General features: G+C 36.6%; 1 protein-coding gene across 1 annotated transcript; it reads left to right on the plus strand.

Annotated features, from left to right (window-relative positions):
* Window positions 1-1,736: 1,736 nt before the first annotated feature.
* Window positions 1,737-27,126, plus strand: EDEM1 (ER degradation enhancing alpha-mannosidase like protein 1). The gene is made up of 12 exons (XM_014057951.2): window positions 1,737-2,233; window positions 6,127-6,199; window positions 10,284-10,387; window positions 11,660-11,831; window positions 12,253-12,436; window positions 15,238-15,412; window positions 17,656-17,776; window positions 18,543-18,713; window positions 19,675-19,748; window positions 20,507-20,603; window positions 22,060-22,245; window positions 23,814-27,126. Exons 1-12 carry the CDS (start codon window positions 1,737-1,739, stop codon window positions 23,901-23,903), a joined length of 1,944 nt encoding a protein of 647 aa, XP_013913426.2. The 3' UTR covers window positions 23,904-27,126.
* The last annotated feature ends 615 nt before the right edge of the window (window positions 27,127-27,741 follow it).

A 27,741-nucleotide genomic window follows, 5' to 3' on the forward strand; every position in this document is an offset into this window, starting at 1 on the left:
AGAGAAATATGCCGAGCAACTGAAGATTTCAATAAGGGCTCTAAGCAAGCTTTGCCAGAATAGTTGAAGGATGACACAATGCCCATCAGATTGGAAGAGGTCAGTCTAATATCATTACAAGGAGACTTAGCAGAGGATGCGAACTATCATGAATTTTTAATTTCACATGGTAGCAAAATAATGTGTCAGGCCTGTCCCAGCTTGGATATTCAGGAAATACGTTTGACTCCATCTGTAGTGCGAGGTATATTTTCACTGAAGGCAAGTAGCAAAGCCAGATCTGAGGATTTTGGGCACAACCTAGGTAACTTTCTCTTCTCCCAGGCCCTACCCACCTTGGCCATCTTGGTGGAGTCCAATAAGTCTAAACTAGGTGTTTTGGTAACAGTTTCACATTTGGCACCTATTTAGATGGGTGTTTCGCAGGCTTGTGTTCTTGGATCTTTCAACCATTGCTTCTGGATGGCACCTTTGATTCCTGTCATCCCCCTATCTTCCCACTGCCCATCCCCACATTTTATGGCAGGCTGCTATCAAAGCAAAGCTAAGCAGGGCGGAAGCTATTTGATTGCAGATCTGACACAACGGTTATGATTAACCAAGGCATATTATTTTGTTGTTAGTTGCGAAGTCGTGTGTGACCCATTGTAACCAGATTGACAATGTTCCTCCAAGCCTTCTTGTTCTCTATCACCCTCTGAAGTCCATTTAAGCTCATGCCTACTGCCTCCTTGACTCCATCTCATTCTCTGTCGTTCTCCAAATAGAAATCCCAGATGGTCAAGCCAGTTTTAGGAAGGGCAGAGACATTAGTGCAGATGTACGCTAAATAATACAGAAAGTCGAAGATTACTCCACATTATTTCATTAATTATATATGTCTTTTGATTGAATGTCCTTTGAAAAATGGGAATCCTGAAACATCTCACTGTCCTCATGAAAATGCTATACACAAGACAGAAGACACGGTTACTCTACAACATGGACATCATCCAGGAAAAAAAATACCCACGTGGTTGGCAACGGCTTGATGGCAACCAATCAAAAAGCGATTAGTGTAGTGAAAACACAGAAATCACGGAAATATGTAGCAAAGCCTTTAATTGGCAACAAGAGTTTTGAGGGAAGGACAAGTAAACTCCCGTTTCCACCAGCCAGTTAGCTAAACTGCAAATCTCGCCCCCTGCCGGGGACTACGCAGCCAAAAGGCCAGCCAATCCCCAAGCTGGCAAAGGTGCAGCGATATCGCTCCGCCCAAAAAACTAACCCATTCTTTCTGATTGGCTAAGCCGTGCCGGGGAGACAAAAATCGCAGCGCGCCACATCAACTCTTTTCTAAGGTGAAGCCCTACCCATACGCGTTCCGCGGCGACAATCACCCTTGGCTGACGTCATTTTCATCCGTCGGCTCTTCGGTCGGAAAGCCTATCGGGAAGTTTTCGAAGGCGAATCCGAAGGCGTTCTTCGCCAAGTGTCGCAACGCTCTCTTTCTAAACCCTGCCTTCCCTCTCCTCCCGCGGCCGTAAGTCACACCCTTGGCTCTTAAAGTAGACGCGTCGTCCTTTGGGGGCCGAGGCGGAGTTGGGAGGAGGAGGAGGAGGCGCGGCGCGTCTTCGCTTTCGGGCCCCCTCCCGCGCTTCCCCAGGCGCGGAGGAGCGTTCTGAGCACAACTTCCGCGAGAAGTATGCGCGTGAGAGGAGAGCGCGGCGGCTGCGGCGGCTGCGACTCCTCCGACCATGCAATGGCGGTCGTTGGTGTTGGCGCTGCTGGCCCTGAGACTGGCCGGACAGGCCCTCCTGTGGCTGGCGGGGCCCAGCTTCGGCTTCTACCAGCAGCGCCTCCGCGCCTTTTCCTGCGGCAGTCCGGCCAAGGAAGGAGACCCCTCCAGCTCGCGGTGCCTCAAAGCCCCTCATTGGGCCTCTTTCTTGGGACGAGCATGGGGAGGCGATAGCGGCGGCGGCGGTGATAACAACGGCGAAGGCGGCCGCGGGGGGAGACCCGGCCCCGCCGCTGCTGCTTCTTCCTCTTGGTCCCGCCGCAATGGCGGCGGCGGCGGCGACGAGTATGAGCAGCGCTACAACCGGGCTTTCCCCCTTCAACTGCGGGCTCAGTTGCGCGACGCCGCCCGCAACATGTTCTCTTTCGGCTACGACAACTATATGGCCCACGCTTTCCCTCAGGACGAGCTGAACCCCATCCATTGCCGGGGCCGCGGGCCCGACCGAGCCGACCCGTAAGTTGCCACGGAGGTGTTGAGGGGGCCGATAGGGTAGATTGTTGCCTGCTTTGGCTCTCGCTTCCCCCCCACTCCCGTTGTTTGTATCCGGGACGTGGGGTGTGGAGAAGGGGGCATTATGTTAGTGGCATCCTAGGGGGAGGTAGCTGCCTCCTTGCCTGTAACTTAAATGGACAGTGAGTGATTTGGCTTTAGAAAGAAAGTTAATTAACTGCTGAGTTAATTACTGTGTGAGGTTCGTTGGAAGCACATTTTCAAAAGATAAGTATAGCTTTTATCCTTTGGATTCAGTCATCTCTCGGTGGTTAATGTTTTTCCAGTTCATTACTATCCATTGCATATATAAGAACAATTATAAAATGCCCTGATTTAGGTATCGTACAATAGCAATAAAAGTCCCCATTAGTACGTGTACAAGAATCGCAGGATATGACCAGATGAAAGGTTACGATAGTGATAATAAAACAGAATTATTTTTTACTGAAGCCTTCCACTTCTTTGACATAGAAGGATTTAGTATAGGGCGACAACCATAATTCAATCGTCTTTTTCAAATACCTTTTCTTTCTTATATTTTATAGTCTAGCATCTGACAGAATTATATTGAATTTGGTGATGGTATTTTGCATGTTGTTTATGCTTCTTAAGATCCTTGACCTTCTTGAAAATTGCATAAGCGTTGCTTCATTCCTCCCAAGAGGAATCTTTCTCAGGTGTAAATACTAAGCTTAGATGCTTTGAAAGTACTAATACTTTATTTGTATGCCTATCTCTTACAGCCACAGACTGCTTCTGAATAGTTGTGCATGTATGGTGTGGTGCACTTTCTAGATTAACAAATTTAAGGGGACATGTCTCATATTTTGGGCAAGTCGATTTAAAAGCGAGTTTTATGACATCTTAAAAAAATAGTGTACTCTTTTCTAAATAATGCCAATCTAAGAATATAATACAAACCCTGATGGATAGTTCTATCTAATCTTCTCTTATAATTGCTAACCATACTAATAATAAATAATATTGTGGGGAGCAATAAGCCATTCTTAGTGTAGTTTCAATTGGCATTGATATTGAGGACAGAGTATGTGTATAAAATCCATGGTAACCAGTAAGGCTGTTTAAATTACTTGGAATAATTATATCTGTACAGCAAAATCATGAGTAAAGCATTCATTATTTAAGTAGTTGTCTTTGCCAGAGGGTGGTAGGTCCACTTTAACAGCTGTTTCTGTGAATACATTCATAGAAGTGATCTTGTTGGAACTGCTAAATTAAAGCAAACTTCCAGAAAATGTATATTGCTCTAACGAAAAATAGCTATTGATAGTTGCTAGTTCAATATAGGCTTCCATGGCTATGTAATCCTTTGTTATATTTTGTAGTTTAATGGACATAGTATGATTGTTTTTGACAATCCTGAATGCCTTTGTACTTCATTGGATGCTTCTAAACTTAGATGATATTTGAGAATAGGGCATTCTTTTTTTAAAAAGCATATTTTTACACATACTAGCTTTTTCTTTATTTTTAGCAGCTGTAAAATCTTTTTGCTAATCTTGGTGATTAATATTGCACATTTCACTTTACATGTGAACTAGTATTGTAATGCATATAATATTGGCAGCCTTTTTTTAAGTGTGTTAATTTATCCTTCCATGTGCAGTCCATTTTATTTTGTAACAATGATATTTGTTTACCATTTTATTTGCAGTTTTGAAATATTCTTCTGAAACCACTTGTCTTATTTTTTGCTTTTAGTAATCTTAAAACATTAAAGCCATCACCAAATGTAGCCCTATCACTTTTCATCCTTAACTTTAGAGATGATTCATGAATACCTTAAAAAGTCCCAATACATTGAGAGCCATATAGCCATTAGTTTCTCAAAAAATGCACAGCTGTTGCTCTTTCCCCACCTTCCTGATTATATAAGATATGAATTCTTAGATTGCTACAGATTTTAAATAGTTTCTAAATAGAAAATATTTGCAAAATGGCAGTTTTGCAAATATTTGCAAAAATAAAACTTTATGGAAATAATAATATATATCTGTAATCAATTTTCATCTGACACAAATGGTTACATATAGAAATAATGTGAGGTTGACTTCCATATTTGATTGGAACAAAGATTCTTGGAACACGTGGAAATCATTCAGATTTCGTAGTGGACTTAATTTTATTAAAAATTCTTCAAAAACATGGCTGTTTATTAGAAGTGCATTTTGTAAATTTGAACATTTATTAGAAATAAGGTAATATAATGTGCTGTCGATGTTATCCATGCTATTCTTTAGATAGTATAATTGTGCCTATTTTCAAACATATGTGTCATTAAGAAATACAGTTCTCTGATTTCTGCAGTCATTCTTTCCAAATAGCCTAGATTAATCTGATTATCGGATTAGACAGATTATTGTAATTAGCATAAAACATTAGGCAGGTAACATGCACACGTGTGTGTGTGTGAATATAATTGATATATGTTGTGTAGCGAAATATTTCTGTAATCTCAAATTTTTGCAGATTAGATTTATATATAGTCTTGTGTCTTTTAACAGTATTTCTGATGTTATCCTGTTAGAATAATTAAACATTAAGTAAATATTAACATTTTCTAAATAGCAAACTCTCATTTTGGTTATTTTTTCTAGGTATGTATAAAATCTCCAGTGTTCTTGGTTGATTGTCTTTTTTTTCAGGACAGATGTTCTTTCTATATTTTTCATAGAATTATCATAGATTAACTATAGCTCATTTTTTAAAAATCAGACTATAATTAATTATAGACCATTTCCAGAGAAGTAAGTTCCATTTCTTGAAAAAAAATCTAAATATGATTAAATATCATGTTGTCTATAGATATTTTTCTGCAGAACAGTTATTCTTAATCATTAATATTCTAAATAGAAAGTGTTTGCTGTATTAGAGTAAAAAATGAGGCTTTTTGCAAAAAATAATTGATGTCAGGGCTATATGATATTTACATCAATTTTTACTTTAGAAAATTTACTTACAAGGGACAACAGCTTTTCTTTCTGTCATTTATAGCACTTCCTGCAGCTCCAAGCTTGAGCATAACATAAATATTTCATATTTTCTAAAATCATGTAATGTGCTGTATAATACGCAGCCTAGTCAAGAACAGTGCAAAAAGTCTTAGGCCAGTTTGTAGAGAAAAAATCTCCCATGTTTAGAGAGTTTAGCATGCATTTTTAAAGGAACTTTATTTTTACAATGATAAGATGCTATTTGGGCTGAGCAATAGGTTTTTGCTTCAACTATTTTCTACAGGAAAAAGATACTTTAGGGATAAATAACTCTGTGCTGTAAGATGAGTCCAATTTGAGTCCACTTTTTCCATAGGTCATTTTGGCTAAAATCACCTAGTGGAGAGTCCAATACTTGTATATTGGACTACATTAGTTGTGATATAAATAATAGATTATTGTTTAAAATACCATAGGTATCCAGTTTCTAAAATCAGATTTGCTGAATCTACTGAGTACACTTGAGTACTCCTTTTAATCATAATTAAAACTTCAGTGGAAATAAATGTCAGCTACTTTGCTCTTGTAAGTTTCGTGCCATGATATTAATATACAATTCCAAACATAGTTTGTCTACAAAGTAAATAAAGGTGGGATAAAAATCAAATAAATGAAAGTGTTAATAAATAAATGAAAATATTAACACTATGAAAGTGTTAATATTATGTTTAAATTATATAGCTGCAGCTGCAATCTTATCCCCTTATTTAAGAATATTTCCCTTAAAATTCTTTGGGATGTTCTTCCAGTTAATGGTATGTAGAATTAGGCTATATCACTGAAAATTTACCTAAGTGTTTTTAAATTTGGTTGAACTAACTTTAATGAAATTTATTTCAGTTCAAATCTGAATATCAATGATGTCCTGGGAAACTACTCGCTTACTCTGATTGATGCATTGGATACCCTAGCAGTGAGTTAAATCTATTTTTTTTATTTCTGAAAGGAAAAACAAGTACTAGCAGAAAAATATATATCAAATTTCGCAAAAATATCTTCATTAACACAGTGCCCAATCCCTCAATTTTGTAATCTAGAAAATTGCTAAAGAAGATTTTCCTAGGCCAATATTGACAAGTCCTGATCTTGCAAAGTTATGAGAAGATCCCTTTCTTTAGCCTGTAATAGGGAGAGTTTCCCCATCTCCCTATTCATGCTTGGCTTGAGAAATAGGCTTAAGCAAGAAGAGAGTCTTTTCTACATGCCACAGATTTAAGAAATAGAGACGTTTGTAGCAACCACGAATTTTACAATTAAAAAGTTTTGGCACAGAGGTATTGTTGTTAGGTAGCTTTATACTTTAATTAATTAGGTAATTTAGTACTTTAAAATATTAAATATACTTTAAGATATTGCTTTTCTATTCCATGTTATGTTAAGTTCCTTGCTAGCAGAGGTAGGGGAGAAATTATTTCAGTTCATATTTTAAGGTAAAGCTAATAATTTTATATTTCTCAACTAAGCCACATTTAGTATTTTATATTAATAGATTTCCAGGTTTTGTAATGGAGCTATATGAACAAAAATAATACACAAAAATATTTGTCATAAATAAATATGTAGTTGTAACAGCAAAACTATGCAGGTGGCCCTTGGTATTTGTGGTTCCATGGCCCATGACTTTGTTTATCATTGCTAAAAAGGCACCAACTTGTGGTAAAAGTTTTCATTTATCTGCAGCTTTGCTTTGTATTTTTTTGTAACAGTCTTCCAATATTTGAAGCACTGTTAACAGAGAAGAGGGGGTCAACCTATTCTCCAAAGCACCTGAGGGCAGGACAGAAAGTAAAGGATGGGAGCTTTATCAAAGAGAGATCCAACCTAGAATTAAGGAGAAATTTCCTAACAGTAAGAACAGTTAATCAATGGAATGGCTTGCCTCCAGAAGTTGTAGGTGCTCCATCACTGGAGGTTTTAAAAAAGAGATTGGACAGCCATTTGTCCAGCATTGTATAGGGTTTCCTGCTTAAGCAGGGAGTTGGACTAAAATACATCCAAGATCCCTTTCAACTCTGTTATGTAATTCTGAAAAATGACTGAAAGGCTTTGCATGTACTGTATAATAAAATTTGGATTTTTTTGGATTTTATTAATATTTGTAGGCCGCCCTTTTCCCTGAGGGGACTCAGGGCGGCTCACATAAAATCGGGGAGGGGGAATACAGACGTTAAACATAGAGACATATACCGTATTTTCACGACCATAAGCCGCACCGGGTTAAAAGCCGCAGTATCAGTTAACGTTAATTTTTCAAACTTTTTTCATACATAAAGCGCACCGGGTTATAAGCCGCACCAATGAAGGGGCGCCCTAAAAAAAAAAAGAAAGGAGCCAAGCCGTTCCAGAGATGTGAAGGGAAGCTCCGGGCGAGAAAGCGGCTTTCAAAGCTCCGTCAAGCCCCGCGTGTGAATTTATTTATTATTTGCTTGGGGATCCGGATCCGGGCCACCTGTTCCTCCGGGGGCAGCCCAAGCCTTTGAGCGGGGAGCGGAGCTTTCTCTCGAAACGGCGCTTCTGCTCCCCTTTGGCACTTAGCTCTGGGAGAAAAATGGAGCGTGACGGACTTTCCAGCGCGTATCAGAAGCTGATCCGGGAGAGCTGGCAGAAAGTGAGCAACAGCCCCCTGGAGCACAGCGTCGTCCGCACGGAAGGCAATCCAGTCTTTATAAAGGAGCTGATCTCTTCTCTTCTCTCTCTCTCTTTCTTTCTCTCCCCCCCATTCTCTCTCTCCGGCTCTCCTTTCGTTCTGCTCCCCCCCCCACACCGTTTTGCTTACAAAGCAAGAACGATCAAGCGGCGGGGCGTAGAAGCTTGAGGGGGGGGAGGGAGAGAGAGAGAGACCACGGCCAATGTCGGCTGGCACAGTAACCGGATTTCTGGCTCCGAACATGCTCTTACGGGCTGCCTCGTTCGCCGCTCCACCCTGAGAGCTTGGTAAAAAAATAATAAGGGGGGGACACCGTTCGTCCCTTCTGCAATACAGAGGCGGGGGGGCGCGGCGGGGGGGAATCCTGCTGCTCCTAATCAACTAAGGTCTGGTGGCTTCCAAGCTTGCGTCCCCCCCCCTTCTATCTCTTTTCAGGCAGGTACTGGATCCATCAGCCCCTCCCAGCCCCCCCCCCCCCCGCCAGCAGACCCGGTCCGGGAAAGACGGCAGAGAGGAAAAGAGAGAAAGAGAAAGAGGGAGGGAGAAAGAATAGAGAAAGCAGGAGGCTTCCCACATCCGCGCGATGCTTTGAACCCGAATTGGAGGGGGGCGCGTCCCGAGAGACGCGTTCGCACGACACCTCTAACCCGGATTGGGTGGGGTGGGGGGAGAAAACGGGGCGAGGGTCTGTCTGGTGGGTGGGCTCCGCTGGCAAATAAAACCCTGGGGGAAAATGGGTCGGTTGAACGATGCGTCAATGCAGGGGTGGAGGGAAAGCCTGGGCTGGGGCTAATGGGGCTTGTATTCCTCTACCCCAACTGGCCGGGGGTTGCTGCTGGGGCTGGTAGTCCGGCCAGCCAGCCAGCTGCAGGCTTGGCTTTCGATCTGGACTTCCTACCAAGCGGGGGGGAGGGCTCGGAAACGGGCGCTCAGCCCAGCCGTCCTCGTGCTTCAAGTTTGAGCGTCAAATCGGGAGGGAGAGATTTTCGATCTTTTTCCATACATAAAGCGCACCGGGTTGTAAGCCGCACTGCCGGTTTTTTATCAAATTTTAGGATTTTCAGTGCGGCTTATGGTCGTGAAAATACGGTAATAAAATAGTAAACAACATACATTCATCATTCGGGAGGGGCAACTATCCTTGTCCCCAGGCCTGACGGGCTAGCCAGTTCTTCAAGGCTGTGCGGAAGGCTTGGACGGTGGAGAGGGTACGAATCTCCACGGGGAGCTCGTTCCAAAATAAATTTTTCAGGGTTTCATTATATGGTTCTTTGGCTGGAATAAAGGCACAAATAAGAGGACCATTTAATTATTAAAGGGAATATTGTTTATAGAAACATTAAGAAAAAATATCACACAGTTAATGTTTTAGAGCAAATGTTCATAACTGCATAATTTTTGTAGATGTGAATTTTAAGAAAAAAACATAATGAGGCAGGGATTGATTAGGACTTAAAACTGGAAAAGTGAATTGAAATTGACAGATTTGTCCAGCTCTTCAAATAAATCATATTGAAATAATTGATTTTATTGCAAGCTGATCATTTGACATTTTTAACCTCAATGTTGTTAGTAAATCTGTTCTAGCTGTGTGCCTATCACTAAATATTTTATCATGTTATTAAATACTTTTAAAATACATGTTACGCATTTAACCCTGCTTTCTCCCCCTCTCTCCCGGCCTCTCTGCCCCTCCCCTTCTCTGCTGTCGCTAGTTAAGTTAAAATAGTTTTTGTAAATTAACACTTGATTCCTCTTTTGTTTTAACCTAATGGGTTCACTATTGTCTGTAACAGTATCATAAAACACTTTGTAGAAAATCTTGATAATAGAAATATAGATTGTCTTTGACTTATGACCAATTGTTTAATGATACCTTCAAAGTTATGGCAGAAATGAAAAAGTTAATTATGATCCATCCTCGAGGTTCTAACTGCTGCATCACCCCCTCAGTGATGTGATTGCATTCCAGGCGCTTGACAACCAGCTGATATTTACGACTGATTGCATTGTCCCATGGTTATGTGATCGAGTTTTGTGACTTTTTTTGCCATTTTCCATTAAAAAAAAATTCATCTGCTAAAGTGGATTAGGATTTACTACCACATGGTTTGCTTAATCAGGGAATTTGCTTAATGGTCATGTGATTCCTTTTATTGCCACCATAAAATAGAACCCTATTATGTAATGACTTAACAAAGAAAGTTCTGGGCTTAATTGTGGTCATAAGAGTGGATTTCTTTTATATTTTGATGACATTAATTGCAGATATTTAAATTTTTAAAATTTAACAATTTTGGTATAAAAATGTGCGGAGAGTTTTTTCAGATCTTTTTTCTTTTTCTTAAAGGTAATGGGAAATTCTTCAGAATTTCGGAAAGCAGTGAAGCTTGTGATAGACACAGTAACATTTGACACAGATTCAACTGTCCAAGTGTTTGAGGCAACAATTAGGTAAGATGTTGCTTAAATTTGACAATACTGAATATGAATAATACATTCAAGAAACTCTGGAACAAAATTTATTCTGCTTGCTCTAACTGATGAGATTCACACTATCAGTTTCATAAAACAATAAATTTAAAGCAATTCATATTATGGTTTAATAACTTGGGTGTATAATTTATAAATTATAACTTGACTAGTTCTTTTAATGCAGCTGCGCATCCAAATCAAAGTAAAGTTTTGCTCTCCTATTTGGCTCAGTCTTATCCAATAAGATGATATATATTCTACCTGGCAACTATGAAATGCAGGATTAAGGGACAAAGTCAGAACTTTATGATTAAGAAATACTTGTTTTGAATGGATTTAAATCTCCAAGAATGCATGAATTACATTTATAAGTACTGAAGGACCTTGTTGCCTGAACCTTTATTTAATCTTTGAGAAATCTTAGAGAATGAGCAAGACCAGTGTAATTCTTTACCTTCAAAAAGGAGATAAGGAAACCGAAGAAGGATTCTTGTAGATGAAATAATATCTGGGTAAGATTTATTAGGCTTTAAACTGAATACTATAAGGATAGAGGTAGAAACCCTGAAGTAAGCACCACTGATAAACACTTTTATATTACAGAAAGTGAAAGCTGAAATGTCATTTTTAAACCACTCACCTCAAAAAATTAAAGTAAAAAAAGAACATGGATTCATAAGGCATGAACTGTGAATGGTACAATTTGTAAGACAAAATAAAAGGGGAAGGAAATTGCACTGTGTGATTAAAAATATTGATTCACAGAAATATGTATTAATGAACATGAAATGCTGTCAAGAGCATTTATGTTACAAATTAGATGAGGAACAAATGAAAACAATACTGTAACGTCTCGTATCACTTTCCCATTCAAGAAAATGTGAGTTCTTCCAAAACCAACTTGCAGTTCTTTCAAAAAATTATCATTTGTAGCAATGGGAGACGTCAATTGTTCTGACATAAGTTAGAGCCGGTTCTATCAAACATTATCTTTCTAGGAGATCCCGTTTTGTTGATGACGGCATGCTCCATCAGAGGTTGGAGAAAGGCACAAGAACTTTTAGGGTGTTTCTATTGCTTTATTATGCTTTTCTGCCTTTAAAAATTCTTATTGCTGTGTTGAGATCTATTGATATAGACTATACATACATTGCCTTACTGCTAATATGTGTAATCATATGTTTGATCGTAATTCTGTTATTTCACAGATATTGTCTCATTTAAAATAATAACTGATATAATTTCTTTTAGGGTTTTGGGAAGTCTGCTTTCAGCCCACATAATAATTACAGATACCAGGCAGCCTTTTGGTGATATGACTATTAAGGGATATGATGATGAACTGTTGCATATGGCTCATGACCTGGCAGTAAGGTTATTGCCTGCCTTTGAGAATACCAAAACTGGAATTCCTTATCCAAGGGTATGTGTAAGAACAATTGCCAATTTTCAGGCAAAGAAAATTCAGTCTTTTAACCCAAAGTGTAACATTTAACTTTGTCTTTTAAAATGTTCTATGTATACTTGTTCCTCTTATCACTATCTACAAGATCAAGCTGAATTTGTCACTATCATTGTTTTAATATATTTTGGAAAGCAAATTTTGTAGTAAATATATTGAATGAACTTCGGTTTCCTCAAGGATTTCAGTGTTCTGATTTCTTGATGGCTAAATATTGACATGGTCTAAATATCCCTTTAAGATCATTTCTCTGTGGAATATGATGCAAGTTCATGACAGAGCACTGATGAAACGTCTGTCACTAACTTTGAAACTTCAAAAGATAGTAATACAGATGCTTATTCCTTAGTAAGCTTGTATTTAAACCTTCATATCTTTGCAGGTGAACTTAAGGACAGGAGTTCCTTCTGGAAGCAATAATGAGACTTGCACTGCGGGGGCTGGATCATTACTGGTAGAATTTGGAATTCTTAGTCGGCTTCTTGGGGATTCAACTTTTGAGTGGGTTGCCCGTCGAGCTGTAAAAGCCCTCTGGAACTTAAGGAGCAATGACACTGGGTTACTAGGTACTTATCTTTTTTCCTGGATATCATTCATATCACTTTTTGGTTTATATTGTTCTGATAGCTGAACCTTCATATTCTTATCGATATGAGAGCAGAATCTTTTGCCGCTGAATTAAATAGATCTCTAGACATTTCCAATTACTTGGGATATTAAATTAATCATTACTTTAATCTTATCATTTATATTAGGGGTTTTTTGTCTGTGTGTGGCACATGTTAGCTATGGATTACCGAGGTGGCTGGCTGCTCTGTGAAAGGATTTTTTTCAGGTGGTGTTATTTTTTACCTGCGGGATGCCTGGATGCAATCAGGGGAGGCTCTTTTCTTGTCCCTACGCGATTTATTCGCTCACAGGAATTGAGCCGCCAACCTCAGCGTTGCACAGGCCCAGTGTCTTACCATGTGAGCCACCGCGGCCCCCTATATTAGGTTGAAAATAGTTCTAATCAAATGGAACTTCTAATCAAATGGAATAAGTTCATTCCTGTTATTTGTATTTTCCATTTATTTGAGTTTTTTGAGTTCAAAAAGCAGTTTTGGTGGTGTATTTGAGAGTAGTTTCGAAACACCTGAAATCCAACATGCATTCTTGTTTTTAAAAGATCCAGAATAGTAATAAACACTGATACTGTGGCAACCATTTCTGAAACATTGCAATATATTTGTGGATTCATATAGCACATATTTGAATTTTGAGTCAATATGGTTAGTAAGACTGATTCTGATGTTTTTTAGGAGTCTGATCTTTTCTGGACAAATTAGATGAATATCCATTATTTAGAAAAATAAGATAAAATGATTACATTTAGATATAATTCATATGTTGTGTGGACATTGGAAAATATAAGTTCATATTGCAGTATTGGATATTCTAAAATATAGCATAAAAGCATAAGTAAAAGGCATATGTAAATTTACCCACATACAACACATCTCTTGGATCAAATAGACATCAAAAAATATTTTTATACCTTATGTTAAAGCACATTTCAAGATTTCTGTTCTTGTTGGGAGTTTGAATTTAGAAAGAACCCTTGTTAGAATTCATGCTTTTGAGTGCATGTTGAATACTGAATAATTAAGTAGCAGAAAATTCCATGAAAAAGAAAAATATGCCCAATATATTGAATCTTTGCCTTGGATTTAGAGTATGGACTTAGTCCATCTGTCAGTTAATGCTAACAAACCTTCGATATGCTAACAGACCTTCAAAGTAAAAGACTTATTTCAGAGTATGATTTGTACTTTTGCATATATGTGTAATTTGATTTATACTGTTGAGTTTTATTATGTACTGATCTTTGATGGCAATAAAAATTATAATTACTTTAAGAAATACACAGGGTAGAAAATTATCTTTCTACTTAAACTATATATAGAAAACGTGAGACATAGAGAGAGTTGTTTTTTGTCTAAACACTTATTTAACTAGCAATATGCCAGATAAGAACTGTCTTTTCCTGTCAGAACAGCTCATAGGTGCAAAGAGATGACTCAATCACCAGCAATTCTTAACTGTCCATCCTGATAATAGATAGCTGATAAATAGCTCAGAAATAGTTCTGAAATCTTTTGTGACTCATTGTTGCAAATAACAAAAAAGCCAATGGGTTTTTATGCTCTTGGTTCAGCTGTAGGACAAGGTGTGTCTACAATCCATTCCTTAGGTCAGATTGCTATAAATGAGTCATGGAGAATCATGCAATAGAAAGTAAACCATAGATATGTAGAATGAAATACACATCTAAAGCTAGAACTATATTGTTTCTAGTTCTCAGCAAATCATATTTTTCTGTCTTAAATTGATTGATTGCTAAATCAAATTAATAAATGTAAAGGTTTCTAATTGGAATTTTTAAAAAGGCCTTATGTGAAATCCTCTAAATAATAGGCTTTCTACCCATCTATATCCACTGACTAAAAAAGGTTCTGTGATTGCATAGAAGCTTTTCTAAGTTGACATAGAATGAAGGTCTTTTTAAATGATTAATTGCCTTCCCTTCCCAGGAGGTTGAGTTGTGCGTGATTGACTGTAAACAATTGTAGAAAGATGAATTATCTGTACATGGAAGCTTCTGCTGACTTAGATAATTTATCAATGGAGTGGAGAAATTAGATGTCATCCAATGTTAATGCAGCTTTGAATTTGGTTTTATCTTTTTTTTATAATATTGACAATTGTACAGATCAAAAATCTCTAGTGTGATGTTATAGATGTGATGCCTGCTAGATTTTCTGCATATTTCCAATAATACCTTCTCTAAAGTTGTTTTCCTTTACAGCAAAACATATGAAACAGCCATAGCTTATTTATTCTTTGTCTCTTAAAATAATACTTGTGTTTATTATTATTACTATTGATGCTGAAAAATACATTAAGTAGATTGGATTACATTTTTTATGTAGTGAATTATCTGCCAATTTTAATCTAAAATAGTAAACTCATAATTTCCTTTCAGAATCACAGATAAATATATTAATAAAGAATATGGTTTGATAGTTGGCCATATATAATGCACTTCATATATTTAAGTAAAGTGAATAAGGTGTTTACTTATCCAAAAGTATTCATATTTGAATATTTTGAATATCTTATTGTACTCAAAATTACGCTTGTTTTTAATATTTAGATCCTGTGTGAATTTCCATAAATAGATGTTCTTTAATTTAGTATTGTACAAATATGGGGATTTTATTCTCCCCTGAGAGTTGTTTAATTGAATTATGATTTAGATATGTGCATTTATATTTAAGTAATATTCTCTTTTCTCTTTCTCCCTTTCTCTTTTCTTGTTTCATAGGTAATGTTGTGAATATTCAAACTGGCCATTGGGTAGGAAAACAAAGTGGCTTAGGAGCAGGCTTAGATTCATTTTATGAATATCTTTTGAAATCATATATCCTCTTTGGAGAAAAAGAAGATTTAGAAATGTTCAATGATGTTTATCGGAGTATTCAGAACTACTTAAGGCGAGGGTACGTGAATTATGGGTGCTATTTTTAAGTTATTATAACACTGTTTGGAGAGCCAGTTTGATGTAGTGGCTAAAGCATCAGTCTAGAAACTGGGAGACCATGCATTCTAGTCCTGCCTTAGGTACAAATTCAACTGGGCGGACTCGAGCCTGTTGCTCACTTTCAGAAGAAGATAGTAACTTGCATAACAACTTGCATATATCTTGCCAAGAGAACCGTGAGGACTACTCAAGTTACCAAGAGCCAACGATAATGTTGGCTCTTGAAGGCAATAAATAAATGACCATTGAGTGGCAGAAGATATGAAATGGATTGATTCCTTCTATGTTATAAGTAGTCCTTAAGTTAACCATTTGTTCAGTGAACAAAGTTACAGTGATACTGACTGAATGATATTTATATATGGTACCCAAAGTAATAGAGGTTGCAGCACTCCAGTGGTTACATGATCAAAATTTAGGTGCTTGGCAGCTGCCCATACTTTACAACCAGGAAAGCGCTTCAACTCTGCCTCACCTGTCCATCACTCCCCCATCTGTGCCCTTTTGATCCCAACAATATGTGCCCCCTGCCACCCTGTACTCTTCTGACACCACTGATCTTTGTCATAATCTTGCTCCAGCTTTTGACAAGATGGCCATCCTGGCCCTTTGCTGGGCAGCTGCTGGCCACCCAAGGCTTTCAACTTGAGGTTGCACATGGTGGTTTTCTCAAGAGATCTCAGGAAAAAGACCTCATGTGACCCACCACTGCCCCATTAAGGGCATGGCCCAGCAGCAGGAGGAGTAAGAAGTGGTAAAAGTCAGCTGGAATGCCGGAATACAAAGCAGCAGGGAACTTATGGTGGTCTGGGTGGCTGCAACTGGGCCAGGTTGGGGCTTCTTGAGGTGGGTGCAGCTTCAAACCATGTTACAGTGTACCAGATTGGGCTGTCTAGTTCCATGTCATCCTGCTTGGTTAAGTTGGGGCAGCTGCGGCCTCAGGTGTCTCAGAGGCTTCTGGCATGAGCCATGAAACCACTGAGATTCAGCATGGCAAACAACCCCAGAACCATGTGAATCTGGACCTATTTGCCTAATTGCAATGTAGGTTGCAGAACAGCAAAATGGCGGAAGTGGTGGTGGTGGTGAAGAAATAGGCAGTTGAGGAAGTTGCAAGGGAGGTAGATCCTCAACTTGGAAGAATCAAAGTTCAGGTTGGGAGGGATCAAGCCAGGAACGACTTTGATTGGGATGGGTCCTCGGCTCATGACTAGTAGAATTGGGCTAGTTATGCCAGGATTGCTATCTCAAAATGATGCAGTTCCAAGAAAATGGAGGTTTATTACCATATTGCTTAGCAATGAAAATTCTCATCCCAATTGCTGTGCTAAGTCAAGGATTATTTGTATATTATTTCACTTTTGGTTTCTGAAGAAAACTTATATATTTTAGAATATTTTGTTAAAAATTGTGAGTTAACTTTTCCTTCCAAACCATATTTCTTTTGGCCTTGCCTCTTATTGACATTATTTCCCTACAGTTTTCATAGACATATTACATTATACATGTAATAAAATGCAGCCCAGAGTCAGAAAAAAAATGTCTATATTGTCTAATTCTTAGTAAGTACTAATAAGGGTACCCACAATACTTAGTAAGTGTATTAATATTTGTTGGGTTTTTAATTGTTCTCATCATTTCTTGCCCCATACAGTTAAGGTACATCTCTGGGGTTGGAGCTGTATTGGATACTATTAATACTGTATCTATAATATAACATGTACTTTGATTTTAATAATGCTCAATACTTATTACAATTTTTGGTATAATCCTTGCATTGAGTGGTAGAGAATTAAAAGAAATACCATTTGATATCTTCTTTGAACCAATGAATATGCATGCTTGTTGGTATAGTGCCTTGAGTTAGGACTTGATTTCCAGTTACCCAGTTTTCAGAACGGAAATTTTAATACCTGTTAGGACTATTAATTACACTAACAACAATAATACTAATTTAACTTGCCTGCAACCTTAGTGATTCTGGGTGGCTCATAAGCAAAGAAATTACAGTCAAAATAATAAAACTTAAAAGATGGCACTCACAATGAAATGAGTCTCTCCTATTGGGTGATATCTGGGTAATCACCCTGTATAGATTGCATGCCGTTTGATCATAGGAACTAGAATCATGCATAATTCAAATAATTGTTCCTCGCTTGCCTTCAAATATTGGTGTGAAACATTGTACATCATTTTTCATAGGAGGGAAGCCTGCAATGAAGGTGAAGGAGACCCACCTCTTTACGTTAACGTTAATATGTTTAGTGGTCAGCTTATGAACACCTGGATTGATTCTCTTCAGGCTTTTTTTCCTGGACTTCAGGTATTTCTTCTGTAGTGGAGAGAAAATAGGAAATTTGAAATTATATATATATATATAATTGTCCCTAGGGAATGTAATGGTGCTTCCCACCAAATTATTTAATTTTGGGGATGTAATGGTGCATCCCACCAAATTATTTAATTTCGGGGATGCTTTACTTCCCATCAATGCAAATAAATCATGATATTGCTTTACTTATTTACATAACAAAAATAGCATATGGATGTCTCAGAGTGGTATTTTCAACTTGCTTTAGGATGAAATAATAACCCTAACTCTACTCTGAGTCATAATAAAGAATGTGTGTCAGGGTTCCAAATAACACCCCCAATGAAAAAAGACTCCAAGGCTTGAGTTTCCTCTTCCTTATTGGAGATGTCATATTGGCACATCTGGGAAAACCTGAATCTGAACGTTTCCAGGTTTCCCCCACCCAAGTGAAAGTTCAATTCCTTGCCCAGCACCCACACATCCATTGCATGATCCAATCAGGCACTGTTCAAAACTTGAGATGCTTCCCAGTCACCTCATCGCAGCTGCAGGGCAAGGTGGCCTTGACTTTCTGAGAAAGAACATTATTTTGGCTATATATAACCCACACTCTGTATAATCCCCTCTCCCATTTCCTCACACTAGAAAGTGTGGCATGCCTGAAGTCCCACAGGTAAAAGATGGCTTCCAGGTCTGAAATATTGTGCATTCCATCTTAATAAAATCAACTGTTCAATTTAATGTAGAAAGTTTTGTTTTTGTTATTTTGCCTCAGGTTTTAATAGGTGATGTAGAAGATGCTATTTGCCTTCATGCATTTTATTATGCAATATGGAAACGATATGGTGCTCTTCCAGAGAGATATAATTGGCAGTTACAAGCACCTGATGTTCTTTTTTATCCTCTAAGGCCCGAATTAGTAGAATCTACGTATCTCCTATATCAGGTATTTAACCTTTTTTTCAAAGCATGATTTTGAAATACAGTAAGTTATTCATTAAACATAAAATCTGTATTATGTTTACTGCTGAGATGTGACCTTTTGCACATTTTAGAATTGGTCCTCAGCTACTTTTTATATATATAATAAGGATTCAAGTCTTCGTTAGGCCAGAATAGACCAACACTTGAAAATAGTGCATAAAGAATTAGAAAGCTAATTGTAGAAATTTCAGCACGAAGCCTTTCTGTACTGTTAGCTCTGTGATCTGTGGATTGGACCTCTATCTCTGCTGGTTAGTGAAAGATGCTAGGACAGTGATGGGAGGCTAGAGGTGGCTGATGGAAAATATATCCTTGAGTGAAGAGAGTTGTACCCTGCTCCAAAATAAAAATTGTGTGGCCCAACTATTTTGGATATTTATCAACTAATATCCACTCTTTTTTAGGGAAGATTGCTGAGCAGGTTGCAGAACATCCAGGATTAGATGGATTATTTTTAGTTGAGATTCAGGCATGGGTGTGAAGCTGAAACCATGTTCTTTTGATTAATTTTAATTGGACGAGGACAGTGTGAATTCAACTCTCGTGATGCTTTTAGACTTTTCAATGGTTTTTTGATACCCTAACCACAATATTCTTTAGAATGCCCTTGAACTGAAAGGGTTGGAAGTGGGTGGCACTCTATTGCCAAAGATGTTCCAGTGAATTATTTTGGAGGCTGTGTTATGGTATTGTTTATAATAAGTTTATGCAATTTTTGCATGAACTGAATGTTCTTCTGTTTCTTCAGTTTCTTTGCACAGTCTGCACTTTGAATCATTTGGTTGATTTTCAGTTCTGGCATCGATTGCATTAGTTCAGATAGCTTGCTTTTGCACAGCCAAAATCAAGCTTCCTTTTCTTTTTTTTAATGTTATATGATCATATAGCACCATTTCTTACATTTATTTCCTTTCTTTCATTAGGCCACAAAGAACCCTTTTTATCTTCATGTAGGAATGGATATTCTTCAGAGTCTGGAGAAGTATACTAAAGCAAAGTAAGTTTTCATTATAAATTACTAAATCCTTGCAGAACTGAACTATGTTGTTGTGACATAATTCAAATATATATATACCTTCATATTGTTGACCTAACAATTGAATTTGAAATCCCATGTGTGCTTACATGATATAAGTCCTACTAATTTAATGTTGAGTGAATATGTAGAATTGCATATGTTTTATTAGAAAGACTAATAGGAGTGCTTGGAACTGTGTTAAGTGTTTGAAAAAGAAATATTTTAGACATACAGTAAATAAACCAGGTTTTTTCAGTTCTGATCTTTACCTCATAGGAAATCATTCTTCCTTTTTAAAAATGTTTTTGAATATAACATATAAAACTAGTAGTATGACCATACACCTGAATTATTACGGTTGTTTGCAGGTACTTCTGATGCCTAGGTTTCACCAGATAATATGAAGTTTTGTGAGATTTTTGTTCATTTTTTCCAACTTGATTAGAAAGTTGCTGCCATACCATATTATACAGCTGGATTTCTGAGAGAAACAAAAGATGTTTCAGTTGTTGCAGTATCTCTGTTCTCAAAAGAGGCAGTAGTTCTGTTTCTTTTCTTCATTGCTGTTGAATCTCTGGTCTGACTTTGTAAAATTGAGAGCTTCAGAGCTAACTGGAGAAAAACTATGCTACCCAAATTGCGAGCTCTTTATAAAGCAACTATCTTAATTTCTTAGACCTTTGCTATGGAGGTTGAAGCTAAAAAGGGGATGAAAAGTGTTCAATTCTGTTTTTCAGATGTGGTTATGCTACTCTTCACCATGTAATAGAGAAATCCAAAGAAGATCGGATGGAAAGTTTTTTTCTCAGTGAAACATGTAAATATTTGTTTTTGGTAAGTATGCTTCATAGGAGCACTTTTTCTTTAAAACAAACTTTATTTACTAGAACTGCAATTAGGAACACATTTTTGTTATAGTAAAATACATTTTAATGTTTCTATGTATATTAAGTATGTTGTTATTAAAATGTTAAACCAAGAATGTGCATAATAAATACCGATACTTTAATGGTACTTTGCTGTCTGATGTACACTATTACTTGATGTATATTCCCTCCATTCAAGAACCAGTGAACTACACCACTGACCAATGCCCTGTGCATCCCATATCTGAAACTATATCCCAATTTCTGAGGATCCAGACAATTTGTTTTCTAAAAGACCTTTGCACCTACCCGCTACCCATTTTATCTAAAAACCTTTCCTAAAAAGAGAAGGTTGACATGGCTGAAAAGAGAGATTACTCTTCAATTACAGGCCTACATTCTCAAAAATCCAGGCAATCACACTTCTCCTTGCTGCCTGAAAGAAATACAGAAGGTAAGGATCCAAGTCACTGAGCTCACAGTGGAGAATTCTGTCCTTTTCATCGAGTTCTTTGAATTCTGGTCACCTCACAAGATTCTGCTTGAATTACTTACTTAACTTAGAATGACACTAATGATAATAATATGATGATAATGCTACAACATACCTCGTAAATAATATACATCAAGTAATAGCGTATATCTGTTTTTTAGATTACTCCATAATCCTTGACACTATTACCCATGGTATCCATCTGGATATCTAAAAGATTGAGAATTGGGCTGTGTTCTATAGTTCTGAAAATTGGTGGTTCTAGTTGATATTGCGGTGAGAGAATTAATTGATCCAATGACTCCCTGGATGTTGGGTACAACAGTGCTTGGCACTCTCTAGTGTTACTTAATGTTTTTATAAAACCTCTGGTAAAAGTAAATTATTTAAGAGGTGAGATCCCATGAATATGAAGATATCTGCATCTACTTTTAAGCTGAGCAGGAGTTGCTAAGGTTATTCTGCTCCAGTGTTTGGAAGCTGCAAAGTTCTGGATGGGACAAAACAGGCTGCAATTGAATCCCAATAATAACATACTGCTTGTTTGCCTAGAGAACAGCAAGTTGGGACAAATGGAGAGCAGGAAGTGACTTTGAAACTAGGTAGTTTCAGTAGTTTCTCTCTCCCTGGGGAATATGGCACCTATATTATGTATTGCATCTGCAGCCCTATCTTTTCACAGAGCAATCAAAAAATATTTGAAAGAACATTTAGAGGTAAAGAGCCATTTTGTGTATTGTTTTTAGTTCCTGTGTGATTTTTTAATATTTTGTTTATTACAATATTATTATTGTATCATAAGGCATCATCAGGTATTTATGAGGTTTTGATCTCCCACAGTCTCTGGAGTGAAATGAGATAGAAATATTAAAAAATAAATAATAATATCCTCACACTTGAAGTATTACATTTATATATTCTTAAATTTCAGCTGTTTGATGAAGAAAATCCTGTGCACAAATCAGGCAATAAGTACATGTTTACCACAGAAGGACACATAGTATCACTGGATAAGCGCCTTCGTGTTTCAGTAGGGCAAAATACCTCCCCTCAGGAGCAGAAAAAACCCGGAAAGATAAAGCCAAATGAACTAAAAGTAAACAACTCCATTTCTAATGTAAGTATAGGCCAGTGTCTTACATAGTTTGAATCTAGAAGTTTGGTACAGCTGTTGTCTGATAATCTATTTAATTGGCCTAAATATATTATCTCTCTTCCATTGATAATGCCAGATACAGTATGAAAGAGTTAGAATAACAAAATCACAAATTGATGGAATTGTAAGGATATACTTGAAGCTCAGTCCTTTGTAGAATCAAGACACTATCTTGATCACTAAGTATTCCACCTTTATCCATATTATATATGGCAAGGGTGTCAAACTTGTGTCGTCACGTGACATATCACAACTTTTCGTCTTTTCGTTAAAATGGGTATGGGTGTGGCCACTGTGTGATGCCATGAGTTTGACACCCCTGATATATAGTATTCAAGCCAGAGTGGTATAGTGGTTAGACATCAGCCAGAAGCTGATTGGGTGACTTGGAGCTAGTCATTCTAACCCATTTCACCAGGTGGTTATTTTAGAAAACACTATATATTCTGCCTGAATAAATAGGTGCAATAGTAACAACTTCTCCAAGGTATGTTAAATAAGCTAAATGAATTAAAATTGCATACTGGTCTAAGCAGGTTTTCCATTATTTTAGCATACAAATTCAATATTGCACATGCTTTGAGATTATTTAAGATTCTGGATACACAGCAGGGTGTATCACTGTTTGTAAAGTGACCCAAGCTTTTTCACATTTGTGGAAATTTTTAAAAAGAGGCTGCTTTAATAAATAGCAAAGAAGAGTGTTTGCATGAAGGGTGAAGTAGTACTTTGGAATCAGTCTTAAAGCATGCATAGTTCCAATAAATTCTTATTATTCTTGAAATACCTGCAATATTCATGTTTGTGGTGCAATTGATGAGGTAGCCTGAGCTTCACAATTGTATGCTGAGGACTGTAAATTGCAAATCCCCAGTTTTTCATTGCAAGACTGAAAGGGAAGCACTGTATTTTCTCTCTGTCTCTCTTTATTTTCATTAATTTTCAATTACTATTCTTTCCTTTCACATTTTTTGGGAGTTTAACTTCCAATACGGCGCTCAAAATGCTAAAGCAACTTTTCCCCTGACTAAAGTTGTCTGCCTTAATGGTACCAATAATGAATTCAGCTATTTTCAAGTTGGATTCTAAATATAATTTTATTTTACAAAGTGGGAAAGACATACACTTTTTCAGGGGAGAATTAATATCTGAACAAGCTAGAGGTGGGTAGGTGTAAAGCAGATTAGTTAGTCAGGATGGCACTCTATTCAACAGCCATGTTTAACTATTTTCTTTCTATATTGCTATAGAGCTAATAAGCAATACAGGTACGTTGAATTGAATATTTGCTCTAGGTCATTTCAGTTAAATAACTTATTCCTTGTGAAAGTCAGTGTAATTCATTTTTTTAACCTCAAAATGTAAAATATCTGCATGTTTGTAATTTTTGGATATTTTTTTAAACGTAATAACAAGCAGTACTTGAGTGTTTTAGGGAGATTCTTTTTTGACAAAATGGTTTTTGCTGAAGTGAACTTTAGAAAATTTAAATATCTCCAATTTGAACTTAAACAAATATCTATTTACAGTGTAACAGAGTACCAGATGAGAGAAGATACCTGCTGCCTTTGAAGAGCATTTATATGAGACAGATAGATCAGATGGTGGGTTTGATCTGAATAGTTGTGAATTAATGCTAAGAAGATGCAAGACAACATCTCATTTGAAGATTATGTTCCTCTTGAATTACAAGGCTAACAGCAAATGCAGGTGTTTAAGTAGTCACCCATTGTATTGAGAGTTTGATCTCTTGTTGAAAAGAGCATTCCATGTTAGATTGCAATTATTGTAACTGAAATGGAGTAAAACGTGGCGTAATACAAATTAAGATCTCATGCATCAAACTTCACAGCTCATATTGCTGATAGTTAAGGTTCCTTTAGTGGCTTGCACCTAAAATGCTGCCTTGCTATTACTTATTTGTCTTCCAAAAGAGAACATTTGGAAAGAACTTGCAATTTAAAATATATTTCTTAAGAAAAAAAATGGTGGTAAGAGGAAGAAAAGGGAACGTGCAATTACTTCCACCAAGTTGAAAAGTTTCACAAGCAATAAATAGTACTAATTATTGCTCAGGTAGGAAAATGGCTATAAGTTCTGGTTTACCTAAAATATCTTGCTGAATATATCATAATTGAAGCACAGCTTGCATAACAGCCAAGCTATTGCAGGACTATGTTCAGGACTAACATCATATTGGTTGATGTTGCAAACAGTGTTCTTAATTTGATTTGCACATCTAAGGGTGTATGGAGTTTACTAGTTTCTGAAACCGGTATTTTTCTTTTCTTTTTTTAATGTGCCTTCTGGTAGATAAAAAAATGCAAAAAAAAAAAAAAAGAAAAGCAAAAGCCATTCAGTTTTGCTCACTGAGTGGCCTTGCGTTGCTGATTTGTAGACTTTTGCTATGTTTTTATGTTTTGTATTTATTCTTTCATGCCTTTCCTAGAAAACAACCTGAAATAATACAAAATTCAAGTATTCACATTCCATGCAGTCCTAATATGCAAGCTATTGGAACTAGTGCCTTGTTACTTTGTGTCTCAGAACAGAACCGAAGAGTTTAGCTCAGTCTTTCCTAAAGTAATTTTAGGTTAATTGTATTCCAAAACCTAATTAGCTTCAGAACGAATATTTGGGAGTTGTATACTTTTCAGACTCATTTTGAACTGAATATTTTACATAAGATTGTAACCTTTACTCTGGACAAGTATTTTTAATTTGGAGGACATTGAGAGGAACCAATTCTGTAAGAGGTTCTAACGTTTAATTTCAACTTTAATAATTGTGACAGAGTTTTCATTTGCCTGAAGGTGATTGTATTGGTGAATCATTTTTAAGAATGTTGGACTGAAAGAACCAAAATGTCTGTAACCACAGGCTTTATGTATTTCTGAGGAGTAAAATATCTCATGTTCTCCATCACCAATCCTAACCCTAACCCCAAATTATTCTCAATGGCTAGGAGAGTTAAAAATATCTACTTTCCTACAATTATAGAACACAACTTTACCATTCTTGAGGATTCTCAGTAGACTGAAGCATGATTATTATTTCTCATCAAAGGATAAACTTGGCTTAGATTCCTAATCAGAAGCAAGATAACCTAGATCACATCTTAAACATTTTACACCATTTAAATATTCTTTTTATTACATAATGGAATCTTATTCTTTATAAAGTATGTTTTGTGTTATAAATCACATTTTAAGTTAATCAGATAACATTGCAAATAATTAGGGTTTCCTAAATCTCTTTGGCAAACAATAAATCTCAGGGATCTCAAAATAGGGTTTTGTTTGCCTAATAGATTTTGTTTCTCCCTAAAAGTTTTTTCCTGTTTCACAATTGCTATTTTTTTTAAAGTAGGCAAATCAGAATCCACAGAAAACAAAATTCTGTGAAAAATGAAGCAGTCTCTGTGACTGAGTTTAGATCTAAATTGTTCCCCTCCTTCCAAAACTATCCCTAGAATATTTGACTTAAGTACTCATTTAGAAGCCAAACATTTTTATTAGTATGTCCAAAACATATTAGGACAATGTAATTGATAAAAAGTGGAGAGACCAATTAGTTATTCAGTATCAGCAGGTCTGCTAATCCTAAAAAACTGAACATTGTAACATTAGCTGCATTGGTAGGAGTATCCAGGCTTCTGAAGGTTAGATTCCTTTAGAATCATGGCCTTTTAAAGTAGGAAAATTCAAGCCAGTTTAGAGGCATCTCATTCTTTATATTAGCTTAGTAGATTTCTCAGCATTATCAAAGTCAACTCCATCCCTGTTATCTGTCTGCTTTTTACTCGAGCGGTTGAGTGTGTAGGAAATAAGGTCTTAATGCTTCCTTGGTTTGAGGAATGGATTTCATGGACCATAATAAGCACTTGGTATGAAGGGGGAAAAAACTCAAGCCAAAGCAATTTGGTTTACTGCTATAATCATGTTGTCAAGGCATGTAACTTCTTGCAACAAAACCACATTAATGTGTATGAGGACTAAACCTCTCCAGTTCAGATTGTTTTGCTACACCACTTTTCAAAGTTTGTGCCTGTTAAAATGTTAAATATACAAATTTGATTTTTTTTAAAAAAAAAGTAAAGTAATAATTTGAGATGTAGGGATTTTTTGGAAGAAAAAACACGTTTGTTTTAGTCAGGTTACTAAAGTTTAAAGTTCTGAAGTTTATGGCACTAACAAAACCAAGTGAACCTCAAGAAAAGTGCTACAAGTGATTGAATCCACATAATTCTGTAGAAATTGATTAAATTGTACCTTTAGCATGGGATTTGTTGGATTTGTTGACTTTAAATCCCATCAGTGCTAGGCAGCATGTTCAATAGTGAAGAGTGATGGGAATTGCAGTCCAGCTATTTCTGGAGAGCTACGTACTACACTATTTTTAAGTTGATTTCTTACTCTACCCCTGTGTTGTAATGATTTCAGATGGATACCGGACAAATTGATACAAAGTCCTTAAAACATTCTGAAAAGATTATAGAGAGCAAACTCAAATTTTCAAATGAAAAATGTGAAACTCTCAGTTCTATCTGGTAAAACCCATGTTTAGTTCATGAAAAATAAGTTGACCCTTCTATTACAAAATTAGTGCTAAGGCCAAATCAAAAATATTGTTCGGGTAATTTGCCAAGTCATAATTTCAGGCTGAATTTTTCACTATAATGTGCAATATGAATTTTTCTAGCCTAAAATGGCATTGTTATAACATGTATATAATAGTGTGGGAGTTAAGGTTGATTTTTTAAGAAGAAATGTTCTGGAAATTGTGAAGATTTGAAAATGAATAAATTTTACATATAATTTGTATTAAAGGATTATTTCTTAACTTGCTGGTGTCTGTCATTTCTGTTATAGATACTAAAAAGTTCTAAATTGTATTGCATGGAATAGGAACTTGTTTTCCATATGGATGAACATGAAACCCACATAAAAAAACCTACTTGAGTCTGTACAGTTTTGTCCTGGGCAGGCTTTTTCCTTTAAACAAGAATCTACCACAGGCTTTAATTTCACATCATAGTTTAAGAGCATTATAAAATATAAACAAAATTATTGTAAAAGAAGATAATGCTAGCTGTGTTCTCATTTGTCTGCGTGGAGTTTTAAGCTTGCTAATACTCAGGTGCTGCAAGATTGATAAGGAAATGTATTAACCCTAGAACTTGAGAGCCAAGAGCTAGTATGTTCAAGGATTGTGATTTTCTTACATTAAAATTAAAAAGAAAGCATATTTTAAAGGATAAGAATAAGAACAAAACTTTTCAGCTAATGTGTAACATGCTAGATTGTGACTTAAATATTAACTGACAGTATGAAAGACTTAGACTTAGAATAACTTTATTGTCACTTCAAATGTACACTAATTGGCATATGGTAAAATGAAATTTCATTGTATACAGCTGTCAAATGGTCACCACCTCGAATATACACTGCATAAACA

This window comes from Thamnophis sirtalis, unplaced genomic scaffold, assembly GCF_051295495.1.
Source record: "Thamnophis sirtalis isolate CommonGarterSnake01/CBP01778 unplaced genomic scaffold, rThaSir2_p1.2 scaffold_3, whole genome shotgun sequence".
NCBI lineage: Eukaryota > Metazoa > Chordata > Lepidosauria > Squamata > Natricidae > Thamnophis > Thamnophis sirtalis.